General features: G+C 41.6%; 1 protein-coding gene across 2 annotated transcripts; it reads left to right on the forward strand.

Moving 5' to 3' along the window:
* Window positions 1-82: 82 nt before the first annotated feature.
* Window positions 83-21,739, forward strand: zc3h12b (zinc finger CCCH-type containing 12B). Of its 2 annotated transcripts, none has more exons than XM_066659416.1 (6): window positions 83-600; window positions 7,770-8,695; window positions 10,701-10,840; window positions 11,502-11,736; window positions 11,948-12,069; window positions 12,483-21,739. In XM_066659416.1, exons 1-6 carry the CDS (start codon window positions 418-420, stop codon window positions 13,961-13,963), a joined length of 3,087 nt encoding a protein of 1,028 aa, XP_066515513.1. In that variant the 5' UTR covers window positions 83-417; the 3' UTR covers window positions 13,964-21,739. The 2 variants fall into 2 exon arrangements, with proteins under 2 accessions (XP_066515513.1, XP_066515514.1); XM_066659417.1 differs by having other exon boundaries at window positions 11,948-12,054.
* Window positions 21,740-22,014: the final 275 nt, after the last annotated feature.

Below are 22,014 nucleotides of genomic sequence, written 5' to 3' on the forward strand. Positions count from 1 at the left end.
GCATGTGCTTGCCCCTTGCATGTGCTTGTATCTTCTTATCTTTTAAAAGAATAATTTTGCATCAAACACTCTTGAAATCCGTTTAAAATGAATCGGATTTACGATTCGATTCAGTGAATCAGTTCGTTAGAAAGAGTCGAATCTACTCCTCTGTTCGTGCGTCTATCAGCCAAACGTGGAGACAGGGGGCGTACGACTTGTTGCTGATGAAGCTGAAGCTGAAGATGCTGAGGATGCTGAGGGTGTTGGAAATGCTGCTGAACCAAGAGCTCCACCTTTAATACAGGCTCTCCCCCTCCCTTCCTCCCTCTCCCGCTCTCTCTCTCTCTCTCTCTCTCTCTCTCTCAACCGTCCCTCTTCCCCCTGATGAAGCAGCAGCAGCAGCAGCAGGGCTGGAGAAGTGCTCCGCGGTAATAAATGGTTTTGGAGCTGGCCGCGCCCGCCAGCGCAGGCCCGCCGCTGCAGCGCTGCATCCCGCACATCGAGCGCGTTTTCCGGGTGAAGGTGAGCTGCAGAGCCGCGGAGCCGCAGCACGGAGCCGGCGGCACGCTGCTGGTCCAGATCGACGATGGCACGGAGCAGGACTGCACCAAGGCAAAGGTAGGAGAGATGCGTGTGCGCGTGCATGTGCTCGTGCATGCATGTATATATTATTTGCACGCATGTGTCAGTCCATCTGAACTGAAGCGGCAAAATATTGGACCATGATGCATGCATGTGCATTATGAATTTTTAACATTTTTTTATTTTTATCTTCCCTGTTGCTTAATCGAATTTCCCCATTCCACCTTAAATGTTACTGGGCACATCAACAAATGTGCTGGATTTGATTTCCATCCTTATCTCTTAAGAATAAATATATATTTTTTTATTCCACCTTAAATGGTGTATCAGCGGCTGTAGTCAGCCTGTCTGACACATCAACAAAAGGTGCTGACTTTAACTCCATACTCAGCTCTAAGAATAAATAGAGTTTTTACCTTATTCCACTTCCCCATTCCACCTTAAATTGTCCGTCATATGGACGGACACAACAACGGACACGGTGAGTTTTTTTCTGTCAAACTTTTAAGAGTAAAGAATCAGCTACAGTTTCTTCATGATTCTTTTCCTCGAATCCCCCGTTCCACCTTAAATGGTGCAGTAGTTACACTAGCGCCTCAGGCTTGGCGGCATTAGTAGAGTCACGAAGCTGGATTGGGCTCTTATTCCTTAAACGGTGCAGTATACTTAAACTCTGGATTTAAACTAAAGCTTAAACCCTCAGGCACCACTTAAGGTGGATTTGGAAAGTCCAGAAAAGAGAGCCAACGGCTTGGTGAATTCTGCTAAAATTTCCTATCTTATAGTAAGGCAGACTATATATATATATATAGCTATATCTCCTGCACATTTAAGGTGGAACGGGGAAGTCCAGCATAGAGAGCCAAACTCTGCTTATTGTCGCTATGTGTCTCTGTCTGTATGCTCACCTAATAATGCAGCAGAAATCTAAGAATCTGTAAAATGCTCATACGCGTCTATGGCACCATTTAAGGTGGACTGGGAAATTCCAGTCAACAATGTCAACTTGGGCTTTAGTAACTCTTTCTCAGCATTACATGCATTTTTGAAGATTTCCTCCTTGTAAATTAGCACAGGTGCTTACAAACATACAGATGCTGCCTGGTGCAACTTTTAAGGTGGAATTGTTAGGCACTTATGGTGGGGGTTTTAAAGTGATGAGTGGTGCTCACGACTCCTGTTTTCCTCCCTTTACTCACTCCAGTGCACTGATGATTAGCTCTTCCACCTGCTTTCAGCACTTGTGCATTATATATGCCCTGAATATAAGTAGAACAGTGTACTCAGAATACTTGCTTCCTCAGAAAGCTGCATCAAGTGCTGGTTTATTTGTAGCCAAATGCATGTGTAATTTCATTTATTTATTGGAAAGTATTGTAGACAAAGCAATGCAGAGCAACATAGAGGCTTGTTTAAAGCAAAAATCAAAACGTGTCATGCTGCAAAGTCAAAGCAGGTTGATACCAGTTTTAAGGGGCTGTTACAGAATCCTAATGCAAAAACACATGTTTTAGCATTCTGGGTAAATCTCTGAAAAGCTCCATGGGGATCACAGTTAAAGGACACAATTTAAGATTGACTTTGATGTATGTAACGAGTGGAACCAATGGCAAGGTGTTGACTGCAAGGCAAAGGGCTTAATATTGCAAGTTATTTGTTGTTGTTAGCTTTTGTTGCTGTATGCCATGAATGAATAGAAACAATCTGGGAACATCTCACAAAACACAAATAACCTAATGCTAGCTGGTCACTCATTTCTTGTTAGCCATGTTAGCATGTTGTTTTCCATGGTTAGCTGATGTACACAGACCAAATGTTGGCTGATTATGCAGTTTATCTTGGCAACCACATTGGGCCAATGTGACTAATGGGCCCACACTGGACATATGTTTAGTGAAAGTAGGTATGTCAGCAGGTATAAGTTGGTCCAAGGCTGGTAAACTGTTGTAGATAGAATTTGAGAATTAATGAAAGACAAGGAGTGTTTGACAGAGTACAAATCACATTAAGCTAGCTGGCCATCTTGTTATTCAGGTTAGCATTTTTGCCCAGTTGGGCCTATGTTGAGCTTAAATTTTCTGGCAGTCAGTGTTGTTTTGGCCAATCTCAGGCAAGTAAGCCATAGGTTAATGACATGAATAAATGCAAAGCAATAATGCACGATGCAACAAAGCTAGCTTGTCACTAGCCATGTTAGGTTAATTCTCAGACGGCATGTATTAGTCCAGTTCCTGCTCAGACATTGCTTTCTTATATTGACAAAGTACATGAAAATCATACTGGGTCAAAATAACTTTGTCTGATGGGCCAGTGATAACCTGAATCATATTTGCCTGTGGTGAAAGCTTGGGAGGTTAGCATTGTTTAGCTAAAAGCTGCTCTCTAGCAAAGTAAATGAACTGAAAGTGTTTATTGTTATTGAAAAAAAGTTTGGAATAAGCTTTAAGTGATTCATAATGTATAATTTAAATTACATACTTTATATCTATCTTTAATATATATGTATAAATATAATAGCAAAACACACTTTTCAGAAACAGCAGCAAGTTTAAAAATACTTTTACTGAAAAAGAATATTGTATGCTTATTATATATCTCAGAGTGTGTATAAAGGGTTCCAGTGCTTAAAACATCATACTGTGGACTTTTTAGCAATAAGCAAATCATGCTAACTTGTGTGTGTGTGTGGATTTATGTGTGTGGGGGTTTATGTGTGTGTTTTTGCACATGTGTGAGAATTCAAATCTCATGTAATACTATGAACAAAATGGTATCTTTATATATTCCTTTATATATTTATATATGGACAGCTTTTGCTTGGAGCTAAGTCGTGGGCCTCAAATAGGCCTTGCTTCTGCTGCTGCTTCACGGCTAACTCGCTCCACTTGTTGCTATGAGACGAGCCGGTATAAACGCGTGTGTGTGTGTGTTGCTCAAGTGCATGGTGGCCTTGCTGCTTCTCAGCCTGTGTTATGGAGGAGGTGAGGACAGAGAGCAGGAAAACAAGAGATGAGAGAAAGGGGTAGAAGAGAGAGAGGGAGAAAGAGAGAGAGAGAGAGAAGACGAAAGAGTGGAGGAGGCTCATAAAGAAGGGGGAGAGAGAGAGAGAGAGATGTGCACCAAACCATGCCTTTCTATACTTTCAAAACCATAAAGCCTATATAATATGACATTATTTTACTTGTTCGAAGCAGTAAATTAATACATTTGTCTGTTGAAAAGATCTCACACCTAAAAACTTGTAAAAATATGTGTAAGAATGTGATTTAAGTGCATTTCTCTTGCCAGGACCTCACAGTGCAGTTGTGTTTTACATTGGCTTCTGTTTGTTCCTTTAGAACCGTTCCTCATGAATCCCTGTTCTCTCTCTTCCTCAACGCCCAGTGACTCATGGCTCATCTGCCATGTTGTGAAACTTTGTGCTGATGGATATAATTATTGTGTAAATACGACCTGTACGGCAGAACCCAGCAGCCTGCTGGGTCAACAATTCTGCTGCCCACCAGGCAGACGTCGCTACCAGAGTTTGGCTTAACTAATGAGTTATACATGCCCCCCATCACCCCCCACCCAAATCTCTGCAACAGCCCCATGTAAACATCTGGAGTCCAGAAGGTCCACAAGAGGATCAAGGCAGAACAAACCCAATCTCCACCCAAGGGACCGTCTAGAACTAATTCAAAACTAATTCTTGTACAGCTCTAAATTACCATCTAGTTTAGTGCTATAGAGTACTATACAGTACATTACACACATTATTCCACACTCAAGTTCATCAGAGAAATACCGCTCCAAACATTTTATCTAGAACAGCCATTAAAATAAATTCTAGAAATTAAATCACGACCAACCTGCTGACCTAGACTTCACTAGATATCGTTAAGTTAAGGTTTGGTTTTCTAAATCTAATCCAGACTCAGCTCAAGGGATAGTCTAGTATAACACATCTAATCCAGACTAATCTTATCCAGTTCTGGAATAGAAGGCCTAAAACTAATCCCAACCCAGTTCAAGGATTTCTTCAGTAGTAACCAGATTTAAATCAGACGTAAATTGAATCCTGAAGCAACTTAAGCTCTAGATTACTCAATGTAATCATGACCCAACTCCTTACATCCAACTTAAATGAACCTCTAGGTTACTAAATCTAATCTAGGTAAATATATCTCAGCATAATTGTAACACAAGGCTAACACACAACAGGCGAACAAGAAGACTGTGAAGAGGGACTCTTAGACTTGTATACTTGTCTTTTGTTTCATTCTGTTATGACTTCATTGTAAGGCTTGACTGCATTTTTGTGAAGCTTGACCTTGTTAAGGAGAAGTGGGCTTCAACTATTCTTTTAACTCTGGGACACAAAACTTCAACTGATCTCACACACACACAAACACACCCGATCCCTGCTGAAACTCCTGTGTTGTCTAACTAATAGGCATTCGAATTAGAATATCAGTCCTAAACTAACTGCTGCAGAGTAATGTCACTGTTGTCATGGAAACAGTTTCACAAGCTCTGTGATTGGACGATACAGCAAAAACAGCAGAGACAGTTTGTGAGGCTGGTTTGTTTTTGGTTCGTAATAAACTGCACTTAGGTCCTGGCTTGGGCCAGAGCCTGTTTAGATTAGGTGTACTGGGTTTAGTTGATTGTTAGAAATCGTCCAAATAGCCCTGATTGGAATGACAGCTTTCAGTGCCTGTTCCTTTAAACAGTAATGAGCCGTTCGCTGTTCACCCCGACCTGAGTGCACAGCAGTGAGGAGCGAGGAGCAGAATCTCTGGTTTTTACATGTTTTCTGTTCTCATTTTCTCAGTTTTACACAGTGCTCTTATTTCTCTGTGTTCATTTAACCTTGTCTTGGAGCTCTCTCATAAGCACGGGTCTAGAACAGATTCAGGGTGAGGCAGTTCTAAAGTCTCTGCACTGGACGTCAGAAGACTTGAATAAGAACACGAAGAGAACAAGGGATTTTTTTTCATAAAACACCCCCTTTAAAGACCTTGTAATTTAAAGCAGTGCCACTTAATGGACGGAAGACAAGCTCTGGTTTGGAAGTGTTTTGTTTCCCTCAGGACTAGATAGCAGAGTCTTTCAAACACCACAATCAATTCTGTCACCGAGAAATCCAGCTCAGACCTGGAACTCCTTATATGGGCAGGACGCCCACTACAGAATGACGACACGACTTTAGTGGGATGCAGCCAGTGCACAGATGTGTGGGTGGTCCCATTATTAACTTATTAAAATTATATTTCATTAAATATTTCAGTAGGAAAATAGTCATGTTGATGTGGGAGGAGCTTATGAGGCAGATTAGTGGACTGATGTGTGATCAATGCAGTGAGTGTGTATTGGTGAAGTGTGTGTGTGTGTTTCTGGACCCTCGGGGATGCAGCGCTGGTAACCCACCGTCACGACTCAGAGTAGCACTGTCACATCTGCAGAGAGAGAGAGAGGTGCGTGGGGAGTGGGGGTAAGAGAGTGGCAAATTAGGGAAAGGGGAGAATGGAGCGAGAGAGTGTGAAGGAAAAGCGTGGGGTTGAGAGAGATAGAGGGTAAGAGAGTGGGAAGAGGCACATGAAGAGAGAGAGAGAAACCAGAATGTTGTAAGCTTGTAATTTCCAGTGATGTGTTATTTTGACTCTCTGCATCTTGTGCAAGCACCATACACACACACACACACACACACACACACACACACACACACACACAGATATCCTGGTTGCGCTCTCGCTCTTTCTCTCTCTGTCATAGTTGTGTTTACCTGTGTGTGGCTCATGTGCAGGGGTGGGCGTGTGTGTGTTCCAGGCTTGCCCAGAGAACATTGTGCAGTGTTTTGTGTTAGTCGTGACTGCTAAAAAGCAGTTAGCTGATGACAGGACGACGTTGCTAGGCAACCGGTGTCATGAGCACGAAGAAGCCTCTCATAGCTGGATGGTGATATTGGCTTACACACACACATACACACACACACGTCAGACTACAGCCTACACGACAGCAGCACTGCTCACACACACACACAGGTATACACATTTCACATTGAGGCATAAACACTTTACTGTAAACTCACACACACACAGGTATACACACTCCTCTCAACAGGGTGGTACAATGATGCTGCAGGTGTATAAACCCCTTCAGTGCTGGTGTGGAACAGTGGAACTGTGTTCTCTGGAGTGATGGAGTTCTTCTGGGATGAGTTGGAGTGGTGTGTGTGATCCAGAACTAATCTTCTACTAACATCAGCCCCTGATCCTCACTGATGATTAAACACCATCAGATCCTCAAAGCTATGTTCTGAAATGTAGAGAAGAGTCTTCCCAGAGGAGCAGAGCCTGTTGCTGCAGTAAAGAGGAACTCTCTGCTGTGGCCCCTGTCCTCTGTGTTTATTTGAAACTAGTCTGAGTACAGCAAAGGTTTTACTCCGCTCTGATATAATTGGGCTTTTGAAAGTCTCAGCCAATCAGAATGTCAGAAAGCGTTCCAGACCCTTCTGTTCGGCCAATTACATGAGAGAAGACGAGGGGAGACGCTCCCAGCATGCTTTGTGCTTCATGTGTAGTGAAAAGCTGCCTTGTTATTCTCTCTCTCTCTCTCTCTCTCTCTCTCTCTCTCTCTCTCCCTTTCACTTGCTCTCTCTGTCTCTCTCCCTCCACTCTTTCTTTCACTCTGTGGGAATCAATGTTTGTGTGTGTGTGTGTGGGTGGGTGGATGGATGTGTGGGTGTTCACAAGGTGTGTTTGAACTTTTTTGTCCCCTTGATTTTTATCTCTTTAACACCCACATGCAGTGAGAGAAAGATAGTGTGAGTTAGAGAGAGTAAGATGGGGAGAGTAAGGAGAGATCTCTCTCTCTCTCTCTCTCTCTCTCTATCTATCTATCTCTCTCCTGTGGTTTTGATTAAAGCAACACTCCACTCAGAGGTCACTTTCACAACACTTGGCTTTTACAACACATTTGGTTTTCAAGTTGAATGTAGAAGACTCTGGACATCTTTGAGTTCTAGAAAGAAATCGAACGTACGACAAGTTCGAGAGCATGTAAAGATCCAGCTGAGATTGTAGAGCACATCAGGGTCCAAGCCCAGTAGAACACACTCAATTCTAGTGAGAAATGGAGGACACGTGCCTGAGAACCAAATTGGTTCCACTGAGGACTCAGAACTGAGCTGTGTTTTAATAATCCTTCTTTCTGTTTTTCAGGATTACATCGTGTCTTTGATTTTTCCAGTGCAGCGCCACCGTGAACGTCTGACTCTGTGGCTTCAGCGCCGTCTGCACTCGCTCCGCGCCGCCATCGAGTACGAGAGCTGTGCCGTGCTGCAGGTGCGAGAACATGCGCTGGAGCTTCAGGGTGGCCATGCCCAGGTGACAGCCGCATGCGCCATGCTGCAGCGCCTCAAGGCCGAGCATCGTGGGTGGTGCCGTGACCCGGAGCCGGCGCCATCGCCAGTGGGCCACGGCTCACCTGGTGACGAGGAGGAGGACGAGGAAGACGAGGAGGACGAGGGGGAGGGTGAGGGCAGCAGCTCTGAGAGTGAAGGAGAGGCGAGGGTGCGGGGTGTGAGTTCAGGGGGTGGAGCCTTGGAAGCTGGTGCCGGAAGTGGAGGGAGGAGGCGGGAACCTCTAATGGCTACAAAACCTCATCGCCAACTTTGCCGCTCGCCCTGTTTGGACCGTCCAAGTTTCAGCCAAAGCAGCACGCTCCAGGAGCTCCGTGCTGATGATGCACAGACAGATTCCGTACATGGGACTATGGAATTTACCTACAGAACGCCGCCTACCTCCATAGGCCACGCCCCCTCTCCGCAAACCAGCAGTGAAAGCAGAGACTACCAAATGAAAATGGAGTTTGCGTTAAAGCTGGGCTACTCAGGAGAACAGGTGGAGTCTGTCCTGAGTAAGTTAGGCCCCAGTGCTTTGATCAATGATGTTCTCGCCGAACTTGTCAGACTCGGAAACAAAGGTGAGTTGGAGGTCCAGGCGCCGGTCAGCTCAACTGGATTAGCTCCTCGAGGGTCCGGGGTCAAAGAGGCGGTCAGTCCGGAGGCATCTCTTGAAGAAGAGACCACTGACACCTATGATAACCTTCGACCCATTGTTATAGACGGATCCAACGTGGCCATGAGGTACATGCACTTTAACACTCGAGTAGCTGTGTCCAACTTGCCAAAAGCGGCATATTTTTTCACTCCCTGCATTATGTAGTGACATCTTGAAATACTTAAAATTAGAGCAGGAAAAAACATCTGTTTATCACTAAATTCAATTTAGAAACATCAAATTACTGTGTGAGTGACAGGATGAATCTCTTCCTGCCTTGTGCCCAGTGATTCCGGGTATATTCTGGACACACAGTAACCCTGATCAGGATGTAGCGCTTACAGAAGATGAGTGAATACATGATTATTGGGTGATTTATTTTCTCATGAGTCAGTTACTGTTGTACTTAGTTCAGTGCATGTGTCGTGTGAGGAAGGATTTGACGTTTTGTTGTGGCCTTGGCATGTTTGGGGTTGGAATGAGCTAAAGAAGGTACAACACTACCCCCAGCAGGTGGGAAGTGGAATGGCATAAGGAGTCAATTTCTATGAAAATGAGTGTTTTGAATCTGAAAATGAGGAGAAGGAAAATACGAAGCTAATATTTTATGAATGACAGGGTTAATGGTTTCTGCTGGTCAGGTTGGCAGCTGATTTCTCTGTATTGCTGTGTTCCTCAGTCCATACCGCAATCTTTTTTCTTTGTCCTCTGCATCATGGAAATACATCATGCAGCCACTGATTCAGTCCAAGATTAAAACCTTGATGTACTCCAATGAACCCCCTGTAATCAAGAGTCACAGATAAATGGCAGCTGATTGTGATTTAGTTTGTGATTTAGTCTTAGTCTCTTGACTTAAATGTGTACTAATTTTGTTATTTTAACCATTTAACTATTGTTATAGTCTAAAACAAAACAAAAATATATTTTAGACTTGTTTTTGTCTATTCAATATAAAAAAAAACTAATTTTAGTCATGTTTCTTTAAAGGTTTTGCTATACTTATGAAGTGAACACAAACACCTTGGCGCCCAGGGAGCAGTTTGGGGGTTAGGTGCCTTGCTTAAGGGCACTTCAGCTGTGAATTCACTTTTTTCCCTGCTGGTCCTGGGAATTGAACCGATGACCCTCCGGCCTCGAACTTGCTTCTCTAACCTTAAGGCTGCCCCCAAACTGTTCAAAACTATTTGATTAAATGTTTTCGTAGTTCTAGTCTTCAAATGAATATATTTATTTAGTCCTTTTCCTAGTTTTAGACTTGTTGTCTTAGTCTTTAGGTGTTACACTTGTCTTGTCTTAGTGGGGAAAAATAGGTTGTCAATGAATATTTTTCATCATAGATTTCATTAATGAAATGAACACAGGTCAGGAGAGAGTCATGGTTCATCCACTGTTTACAGCAAGATCAGATCATAGTGATGCTCCTCGTGTTGCCCTGACAACAGTCCCAGAAAACACACACACAGACAGCATTTTCCTTCTTTTATTTCCTCCCCATTTTTCTTTTATGTTTTTAGATTAGAAAGCGGATAACATTTTGCTGGCTAAATGCCCATCCAGCTCCACTGCTTCAGAACACTTTAGGGCTGTTTAGACAGAGGGAGAATGCAGCTGTGGGCTTGTGGGCTTTTGACCAAAGCAGACCAGACCAGACGTTTCATTAAGAACTAGAACTGTGTTCCGCTGTGGATAAGTCGGGGGCCTTTAAGATACTTCTCTCAGCCTCACCCACACTGGGTGGTTAGCCACACACCAGTCAATTAGGTACTACATGTAGACTACACCTGAATAAATTACAGTTATGAAAACATCCCTTGAAGAGTCTTTCATATCCATACCAAAACTTTTAAACATGACTCTGCTTTAAGAATTACTGAGCAACAAACAGTGTTTGAGTTTGATCCCAGTCACGTGCAGATATTGAAGTTTGCAGCCAGTTGAGGTGTAAATAAATGGTTAAAATCCTCATGTTTTTTGTTATGTGTTGTTGTGAAATGATGCACGTGTGTGGCAGCATGCGGAGGCGTGTGTGTGTGTGTGTCTGTGTGTTAGCGAATGTGTGAGTAACTTGGTATCCATGATGCTTTGTAGCCATGGAAACAAAGAGGTTTTCTCGTGCCTGGGCATCCAGCTGGCAGTTGATTGGTTCCTGGAGAAAGGGCACAAAGATATCACAGTGTTTGTGCCGGCGTGGAGGAAAGAACAGTCCAGACCGGACGCCCCTATCACAGGTGTGTGTGGAGTTTTATTTGCATGTATACAAACCAAACACTCAGTGGCCAAACATTTGTAGACACCTCCTCATCTTGACTTTCATCTGAAGTGATAAACTAAATCGTTGAGGTTAGGTGCAGTTGTTGGAGGATTAATTCTAGGTAACAAACACCACTTCAGTTTACTCCAAGGGGCTACATCAATCATTTCAATATGTTGTGTGACTTTATAACCCTCTAGACCAGTGGTTCTTAAATGGTGGTGTGTGTACCACTGTTAGTATGCACAGCATCCCGATGTATAAGGAATTTTTGAATTATTACAGAATAATTGAAATTTTAAAGTTTGAATGTGTAATTCTTTAAAAATAAAATGTATTTTGTGCATTAACAACATACCATGTGGGCAGTATTATTTGAAAGAGCAGGTAAGCTACACAAACTGGTGGAAAACATTTTTTTACCACTTACTAAAGAGACAACAAACAAAAGCCAAATATTGTAACAAAATGAATGCTGAGCCAGATGTGTAACAACAACTGCTCTAGCCCAGCCTTGTCATTGGGTATGTTGACCTTAAGGGGCTGTCTACCAATGTTTTAAAAATATATGATTTCTATGTAAATCAATGAGATAAACAAAGACAAGTGATGTGCCACTTCTCTCTCTCTCTGTGCAGATCAGGAGATCCTGAGAAAGCTGGAGAAAGAGAAGATCCTGGTCTTCACTCCGTCTCGTCGTGTCCAGGGGCGAAGGGTGGTTTGTTACGATGACCGGTTCATCGTGAAACTGGCATGCGATTCGGATGGCATCATTGTATCCAATGACAACTACCGCGACCTGCAGAATGAGAAGCCAGAATGGAAGAAGTTCATTGAGGAACGTCTGCTCATGTACAGCTTCGTCAACGACAAGTACGCTCCCCTAGCGCCACGGAGATGGTCTTTCTCTCTCTCTCTCTCTCTCTCTCTCTCTCTCTCCCTCTCTCTCTCTCTCTCACTTTCTGTGCTCATACTCCCAGTCATTAATAACATGTAGCTTCACAGATCTATATGGTTTTCACAGACTCAGCGGATGTGTTGTTATTTGTAAGAAGGTTTATTTATTGTTTATTGCTCTATGCAGGTTTATGCCCCCTGACGACCCCCTTGGTAGACATGGTCCAAGTTTGGAGAATTTTCTTCGGAAGCGACCTGTGGTCCCGGAACACAAGAAGCAACCGTGTCCTTACGGTCAGTACAGCAAAAGTAGGAAATGGCATCATATGTTACTCTATTATTAAAATGGTAGCATTTTACTGTAGGGCATTGTTTTTAAGGCATAAATAATAGTTTATTATAAAGCCTAACTACATGAACGTCACATGAGCCTAGAACCATTTTCCAGTTTCATTTGGGGCAGTTACCATAAAAGGTGCTATTTGACAAGTGATGCCCCAATATTTGCATGTGATTGTATGTCATCTTGAAAACAGAGTTGAGAAATGAGGTTTGTCAGTTTTTAAGATGAGCTAAGATTGCTGTTGGTATTGCCTTAAGAACACTGCACTTTGTAAAGTGTCACCCTTAAATCATTACTTTTATAAACATCTCTTACGACTATACGACCCCACCGCACTCAGTATGCTTTGCTATGCCTTTGTATTCCTGTTTACTCTCAGGTAAGAAGTGCACATACGGTCACAAGTGTAAGTACTACCACCCAGAGAGAGCTGCTCAGCCAATGCGCTCAGTCGCTGATGAACTGCGAGCTTTCGCCAAGCTTTCTGCCGTTAAGACCATGAGCGAGGGTGCTCTCGTCAAGTGCGGTACCTCTGGCACCAGTGCTAAAGGAGACGGTTCAGAGGCCAAAAGAGTGGCGCCGAAAAGACAGTCAGATCCAAGTATTCGTTCTGTGGCTTGCGAACAAGAAGAGCGACTTTGTCCAGCTCGGAAGGCTGAAGCAAATTCTGTCCCTTCTTTAGTGACAGCTCTTAGCGTCCCCACCATGCCACCAACGAAAAGTCACGCAGCCGGAGCTCTAAACACTCGTTCGGCTAGTAGTCCTGTTCCAGGGTCACTTCACTTCACACACAGCTCGCTAGAACACACCAGCAGTGTCCAGTACCCTCCCATCCTTGTGACCAACAGCCAGGGGGCTTCAGTGGCATACAGCGAACCTTTCCCCAAGTATGACTCTGTGGTCAGCGATCATGGATACTACTCCATGCTCAGTGATTTCTCCACCATCAGCTTGGGAAGCATGCAGGACAGCTTTTGCAGCCTAGAGCAGCCGGATCCGGCAGGTGCAGGGGGAGTTTATCCTGGACGGGCTCCAAGCATGTGCCCTGAGCCTGGACGCAGCCATTCTTCTGATTCCTTCTCGTCCTACAGTGCGGAGATGTATTCCATGGAAGGAAGCCTGGATGACAGCATGAAAGGCCCACCATCACAGTCCCAAATTCAGTCATCTGCTCAGACTCGCTTGCAGGCATTTGCTCATGGTTTCCATCATGAGGCTTTGACAAGGGTCCAAAGTTATGGCACGGATGAACCCAAACCAGTGCCTCGCAAGCAGTCCTCTGCTCATCTCGTGCCCCATGCGCAACATCCTGTTGTTGGGGCCAGATCGAGTTGTCCGGGTGACTATCCCCCTCTTGCCCAAAATGTGATGCCTTCTTCCGGTCCGGCACAGCAAGGTCGATCTTTAGGGATGACCCGAATGGACAGCATCTCAGATTCTCGTCTTTACGAGAGCAATCCCCTGAGGCAGCGTCGTCCTCCTCTGTGCCGGGAGCAACACGCAAGCTGGGATCCTTTGCCATGTGGGAATGAGCCTTACGGTTATGGAGGTTATGGACTCACTGGAGGACTAATGCCTTGTTGTGAACGTGTGATGGTCCGAAGTATGCCTGAGAAGATGGAGCAGATTTGGAGATCTCCTTGGGACACCCCTCCAGGACCACATCCAGGACCCCACTGCCCTGCATTAGAACCTCAAGAAAGACACCTGATCCCAGAGCAGCAGTACCAGACTTATCGCAACCTCTGCAATATCTTCCCAGCATATGTAGTCCATTCAGTTATGGAGAAGAATCCTCACATGACCGATCCTCAGCAACTAGCGGCCGTCATTGTGACAAAACTGAGGTCCTGTCATTGAACATTTGGGCAAGGTTGGAAGAGGGACAGAAGAATGCAAGTTGTAAATGTGTCTACTCGAGCATTTCCAATGGTACTTGAAGATATAGGGCATATATTTTACCTCCATATACAATCTTTGAATCCTTTCTTTTACATTATCACCAGGATTATCTCGGATGGATCTTCTACCCAGAGGCAATCCATCCATTCACTGGAGAGAGAGAAAAGCACATTTAGCATTGGAAATGGAAGGAGTTTTTTGACATAAAAGAAGCAAATTCTCTATTTTATGTGCATGCCATTTACCTTTCCATTCCCACCTGTTGAATATGCACTTATGCAGAAGGAACATCTGTGTCAATGTAGTCAAAGTATCCCAGTCATTTAAGAAGAGCTGGGGTTTGCCAGTAAATTATTATTTTAATATGGTTTGTAGGAAGGTAGTTAGATAAAGCATCTTAGACAGAAATGTTTCTTAGTCCTTCAAGGAGTTAATGAAATGATATTATTTCTGTGAAGCGTAGGTGAATTTTTACCAGGTTGCAGACAACACAAAGTTGAGAGGACTCTTGTGTGGGGAAACTCTGATCAGAAACGATCTTACACAAATATGAGTACAATTGCGTATTCACTTGCACCAGTGTAAATAATGTTGACTATATTTTGCCTTGTGTGTGAAATTTCAGAAAGGAACGTGAACTCTTGAGTACCTCAAAGCATGAACTTTGAATTTTTATTAACTTTAATGGCCTTATATCAGTGACCTCACCACAGGCATTGAAGTGATTGTTTCCGGTTGGTTGTGCGGAGGTCAAGGTTTGTGTTTGTTATTTATCAGTGAGCACTAGCGGTATTTAGAGCAATTTTGTTTCATTTCAGAGGGGCGGCGCCACTGAGACCTGCCAAAATAACATGATAATGTAACTCCTTTCTCACAAAGCCATTTTAAAAGATTCTTTGACGCTGCTTAACCGAGGCCAAAAAGATAATTAGCAACTTATGTAGAAGATACAGAAATATTAATGTTTCACGAAGGCTAGCTGGCGTTTTCGTTGAGTGTCACAACCACATTAGTGTTTATTTTGATGTGATGCTAGGCGCTAGTTTTGTGCAGTAACTTTACAAATGCTAAATGATTCTCCAAGTCATTTTTTAAAAGATGTTTACATGGTTTTAAAACTATGGTCTGATGGGTTTAACATGTACTGGATTCACTTTTTGAGCTGTGGCCATCTTGTTTTTCTCAAGGCTATAGTTGGGTACAAGAAAGGCAAATATTCATCCAGGAAATTATTTGGAATTTCTACAAGTAAGTCTTTTTCAGGAACATCTGCCAATTTACATGAAAATTTTACTGTTTACAGAATGATTATAGCTTTAAACACAGCTCTGAATCCATACATGAAACTGGAGCGATAGTGTGACAGTTAACTTGCTCATTAGTCAATTAAGACTCATAACGATTTAATTGTAACTTAATGATAACCTAATGAGAATTGTGCATTAACCAAGGGGCAAAAGGAAATGGGTCTCTTCGGCTAAATGCTCATGAAGAGCATGTATTTTCTGATTTGTGCTGAGAGACCCTGCCTCCAGCCCTCTTGTAATTTAGAAGAACATTAGGAGAATCTTTTTGAATGTTACAGACCCCGAGACACTCTCAGTTTCTGGGCGAGAACTTTATCTCTCTTTTTTGGGTTGTATTGTTTTTGTTTTCATGAGCGCAGGTGGGACCTGAGGGGTTCTGTTGCCGCTCGTGGGAAGGTGTGACACACTGCCTACCTGTTTCTCCCTGTGCGATACACACACGAAACACCAGGCTGTCGTTGGGTTGTTTCTTACATTTGACTAAGAGGTCGCTTGCTGCCTTTCCATCCAAACGTTCCTTCCCCATTTTTATTTCTCCAAGTACTCCGCCTGAAATATTTAGAAATTGATTTTATTGATTTAAATAAGACACACCAGTTTAAAAGCTGTTCATTTGGATTGATGCTAATGAATGCTAATGCACCTATCCATCACTTTAAAGCTTCAGCTCCTGTTTCAATAATTGCTTCATCATGCTCTCACCATCTTTACCTCACCACTCAAACATGCGTCACTCCTACTAAAGTCCTTACAGGAAAATCTATCTTAGCATCGTTCCCCAGGCAGTTATTTTCACTCCTACAAGACCAGGCTCATATCTCTGTGAAAGGAGAGAGATTTTTAAACCTGAAATTTCAAATCTCATTAAAGTGACTGGAAAAATTCTGGCAAAGTATTTTTTTGTTCTCCAATAATACATGAAAAATGGTCATTCTGACCACTGCACATAGCATCTCCATAACAACAGAGGGCTTTTCCAACATAGCTCTTTTTAATGAACAGGCAGAATGGCCCTCTAAACAGACACAAATTTGTGCTTTTCCACTGCATGTTACCTACTCTACTGGATGCTAATCTCTGTTTGGTCCCTGATCTCTTGTTGGTTTTCCACTCCAACAGCTTCCCCCGAAATGTATCCGGTGTCATCTTAAAATCCAGCTGTTCCTGTAGCCACAACATCTATGTTAAGCATTAACATTAAGGATTGTTTAAGTTCTGTATTCGCTTGTTGTTGTTGTTGTTGTTGTTGTTTAGGACCAAACACAGCTCAGTCATCAGTTCAGACAGATCAATAGAGTTTGTTCCTTCCTTTTCCTTGCATCGTCCAGCTCTCGTTAGATAATTTCAGCAGCCACTGATCCAAGGAGCTTTTGAACCTCCTCAAAAGACCACGACATAAATTTACGAGCTCCCGTTGTTAGTCGGATAAAAGCAAATGTGATTTCTGCTATAGCTTTTACAGATGGCAAATTTGTGCTGGACATCTGCATTGTGTGGCGTAGAATGATTACATTTTAGTCCCTACTTGGATCGTTTGGAACCACAAGAGAGCAGGAGCAACATAGAACTCAGTTCAAGGACCAAATTTACCTAATGGAAATTAATAGAAGGAGAGTAGAGCTGAGACTAGTCAATTACAGACACTGCAATTGAGAAATAACATACATTAAGCTTTACAAGAATTCCCATTTTAAAATGATCTAATCAGCTAGCTATGCAAACCTTATCATGTTTAGATTTTGAACATTTTTTGAATAATCTTAATATGTTGGTTTGCCTTTAGACTTTGGTTAAAATTAGGGTGTGTTTGTCTTTATCATTTTTCTAGAAGTTGTTCTAGCTTCTGTCATATTTAATGTGCTAGCCTAAGTTTGTGTAAATGTAGCGCACTGAATGTTATAGTTGTGAAATGTTTTAAAGGATTTTAATGGAGGGGGTCATAAGGTGGTGTTGGCTACATGAACAAAGAGGACATTTTAAAATTCTATTGTATTAAGTGGATAGTTTACTGAAAACTCTAATTCACCCACGTTCTCTCACCAAATTAGCTAAGTGATGGAGACGTGTGCACCATTTAGAAAATCATCTAAGAATATACAAATGTTTAAATAAGCCTGTTTGGGGAATTTTTAATACTTCATGTGATTCGTGGAATGAATCTGCAGTCAGCAATATGCAAATTAGTGAGAGACAAGCATGTTTTGCTTGCTAGCTTTCAAATGATTACATGACTAGGGTGACCAGACGTCCTCTTTTTTAGACTTAAAAAAATGTCCGGGCGGAATTTCACAAACTTCCGGGATTTTGTTTTTCTAGAGCTTGCATAGAACTTGGAGAAGCGTTTCGTTCACAAACTAGTCCCGCCCTCCCCTACTCCGATTGGTTCACTTGAGTGAGAAGGGGGCGTGGTGAAGCAGCCTAAAATCTTCTGATTGAACGGTCTGTCTGTAGAGCTACCGTTATTGGTCGATAACCTTCTCTGTATACATTTAATTGGTCAGTCTGCACGTCAGCAGTCCTTGTTTACACCCCCCCCCCAGCAAAAATGCTAGCCTTGGCCCGGTTTTTATTAAATCATTAGGTAGCAACTTCCTATGAATCCTGTATCCATAGGCCTTTAAAAATGCATATATAATATATTATTACTTATAAAGCAAGTTAAATACTTGATAATGCCTGGAATATCTGCTCTTAAGCTACAAAGTGTACATGACGCCATGTTAGGATACATAACATATTATAACTTTCATAAGAACACTTAAAAAGTCTTGCACTCTTTTTTATGAAGTGCCATGCATGTAATTGTAACTGAGCTACAATGCAACATAACCATATTCTTGTCTCATGTTCTTATGACCACATTATAATATGCCATGAACGTCATGCACTCTGGTTTGTGCAATTCCTTAAGAGCAGCTTTGGCAGGGTATTATAAGGCATAATGCATGTCATATAACATCTTTAATATGTTTTTATAGAGCATTATGGATCCAGGATTTTCCTCTTTCTTACTCTTCCAGCTCCATCCTCCATCATCCCTTCCCTCGCAGCAAGCCATCGAGCCTCAAATGTTTAGAAATGACCTTTGCTTGTTGATACAAATTGTATCTATTTCTTGATTGTAAAAAATTATATATATTACAAGCTGTACAGTATCATCTATAAACATATATATAAATATATAGTTCTATAAAAAAAAAGCTTAGTTTTATTTAAAAAAGGATAAAGAGACATTAATGCCATAATGTTAGTGACACTATGTGTCACTAGTGTAGCCCATACAGAAGGCTTCTTTCCTGCCGGGCAGACATCTATAGACAGGGATCTCTCTCTCTCTCTCTCTCTCTCTCTCTCTTTTATATATATCACATTTTCCTTCCTCTCAAACAGCTGTAATTGCCTCTGTGTGTGATGTGAAAAGGAGCAGGGGTCAGCAATATATTGCTAGCTGATTAATCACTGATAAATGTAATTATTATTGATCTGTTATTTGAATTTCAGCTGATAATTACAACCAATAAATTCATCCAGACCTAGAGCTGATGCAGCTTTCCATTTCTTATCAAACTACCTGAAACCTGCTTACACTATGGCTACTGTTCCCACTGTCTCACCTACATAGAACGAACAGTAGATCTAAGAAGCTCATCAAATTGTTCAAATTAAGTTTATTACTCTGTCACATTGTAAAGATGTTAGCAGTTAAAAGTGCTATTTCCAATTCCTATAAACATAAATATATCAGCAAATAACTCATTTATATGTAAAGACATAGTAGAGTAAAGGCAATCGGGGGGCATCAGCGGAAAGGGGCGTGGTATAATGACTGACAGCATAGCTCATTTCTATGCTTTCAGTCATTATACCATTATACCATGCCCCTCTACGCTGATGCCCCCCCCCTTCCCCTTAGATCAGGTCCAAAACTCTGACACTGAAAAACAAAGATCCAAAAGTGGGGAAAAAAAGGATCTAAATGTGAAAATAAGATCTGTGACTGAAAAAAGATATGAAACTAAAAAAATAATCTGAATCTGAAAACATAAAATCTGGAACTGTATTGGCCACAACAAAATTAAATATTGGTTGTCATTATCAGCTTAGGAACTCTGTAAAGTCTCTGAACTGAAACATAGAGTAAACACTCAGTGGAAATTTACTCCCACCAGGAAGATTCTTTACTACTGCCCACGTCCTCGTCTCTCTCTCTCTCTCTCTCTCGCTCGCTCTCACTCGCTCGCTCTGACGTATTGATCGGGGGTGACATACACACTCACGCACAAACTGTGTGCTCCTGTCCAAATATATAAATACACACATATATATATATAAATATATACATATATATTTTTGCCTTTGTAAATAAAATACTGAATGAAAAAAAGAAAATATCCACTTAGATTTGCACAGTATTAGTGCTTTTTACAAACACACACACACACATACACACACACATGCTGTACCAGCTAACCCAAGCAGCGCGTGCACACACACACACACACACACACACACTCCTTGCACATATGGGTTGCCGTGACAACCGCGGTTAGCTTGGATTATTCTGTGTTAAGAAAAATATCAGTGAGTTACTCTGGAAATCTTGGACTCTTGTGTTTTCTAGTGTGGATTTATGGTGAACTCAGCTTCTTTCCTTTTCAATCCTTTCTTTATTTTCCTTTGTTTTCGACACACACATGGTCCAAGCATGGAGGAAAGGTTTTGAACTACAAACTTTCAGTATATATGCCTGAAGGTATATTTGGAGCAGATTAATCAAAACTAAATGGACAGACCACATAAGCAAGCACCTTTACACAACTGCAGGATGAGCTTTATCCGCAGAGTTCCATTTAGGTATTAAAGTAACACACACACACACACACACACACAGACAAAAGCTCATATATATATATATATATATATATATATATATGAGAAATATAAACAAAAAATAATGCAGTGATATGTAAATCCACTTTGAACTACATTTAAATAAATACACGCTACAGCCATAACATTAGAACAACCTATTTGTTTGTACAACTAGTCCATTTGTTGCTCCACATACATTGTTTGCCCCCTTTTGCCCTGTTATTTAATGGTCAGGACCCCCGCGGAGCAGGTATGATTTTGGTGGTGGATCAGCGCTGCAGAGAATGTGTATCAGACACAGCCCGGGTGCTGGAGTTTATAAACAGTGTCCACTCACTGTCCACTCTGTTAGACACTCCTACCTTGTTGGTCCACTTTGTAGATGTAAAGAAATTTCTGAGGTCACTCATTGTTGCTTTGTGTTTCACACCAACCCAGCTCTCTCAGAACTGAGGTTTATGCACTTAGAGCCTTTGCCTAATTACACAGTAGAGAATCTAATCTTATATTAAAAATAATAAAGACTAGAGCTGAGACAGTAAAAGTTAATAATTTAATTTAACCCTGTGTCCAGCACTTTTTGAATATCTTATGAAACAAAAACAATTGGAAATAAAAATATAACAAGGGCACAAAGGGACACTGATGCGAAGCACAATAGCACCCCTTGTGGAGCAGTCACTTAATGTGAGAAATAGCACCACGTGGTGCTATTCCTAAACAGGAGTGAGTGTGTAGGAATGAGTGACTTTGAGTGAATGTATATTTCTGTATGTGAATGAGTGAGTTACTGTCCAGCTCCACGAGGTGCTTCGCATCTGGGTTGAGCTGTAAACAAAGCCATTCCTGTGTTTTTCTCTGATCATTTTACACCAAACTGAACCATTTTTGATGACTTTGTTTATGTCTTAAAATTAATTAATGTAGAAAACCTAAGAAATTTAGAAAAACATTAAGAAGAAATTGTGGAATTCCCCTTTAGTATTTTCTGGTGTTTTGAATGCTAATGTTGTTGAGTCTTTAAGAATTAAGATAAAATATATGTATCTATAATACCAGCACACACACACAAACGCACCCAGTGTCTCAGGAAAATATTACAGATTTATTATAAAAACAATATCCTCGTTGTTTGCTATAAATAATAAAATTATTGCGCTTTTCAAAACAAAAGTCCACTTTGTGAGTTAGTGCAGATGACTCTTAATCGTCAAAACCAAGTCAAGCTGTTAATTATTTTTTATTTATCGTAGTGTGAGTTTATTCCTTTATTTTATGAGTTATTGTTTCGGCGCTGTTTGAGGTGGGCTGGGTGGTCTGAAATCTGAAGTCTTGTGCTGTAACACTGACATACGGTCGTATATTTTATTCTTTGTCAAATGAAATATTTGCTTTCTCAAACTTGTTTTAAAACGACGAAATGAAAAGTAATGTCGCCCCACCCCACCCCTCCCCCACACCTCTAAAAAAAAAAAAAAAAGATAAATGATGATGAACAAACTTTGTAACTCTTTGGGTCTGTAGACTCAAACAAAATGTAAGTCTCAATGACAAAACGTGTTTGTTTTCTTCAATAAAGCCAAACCCTGTTGGTAAAGCTGTAATTTTCTGGTCTTATTTGGTCTAAAATGTGCTCCCTTTCACTCAGATTAAGGTTTTAATTCAACAAAAGTCAAAATTCTGAAAGGAGAGAGGGGGAGGGGCATGGAATTTCAAAATATAGAACTAATGATTCAAAATAATGACCTGCTCCAGGTTTGATTTCAAATGTTTTTCAGGACATATTTTTTAAATACATCATATATGAGATCAAAGATATTCCAAAAATAG

This window comes from Hoplias malabaricus, chromosome 2 (assembly GCF_029633855.1).
Source record: "Hoplias malabaricus isolate fHopMal1 chromosome 2, fHopMal1.hap1, whole genome shotgun sequence".
NCBI lineage: Eukaryota > Metazoa > Chordata > Actinopteri > Characiformes > Erythrinidae > Hoplias > Hoplias malabaricus.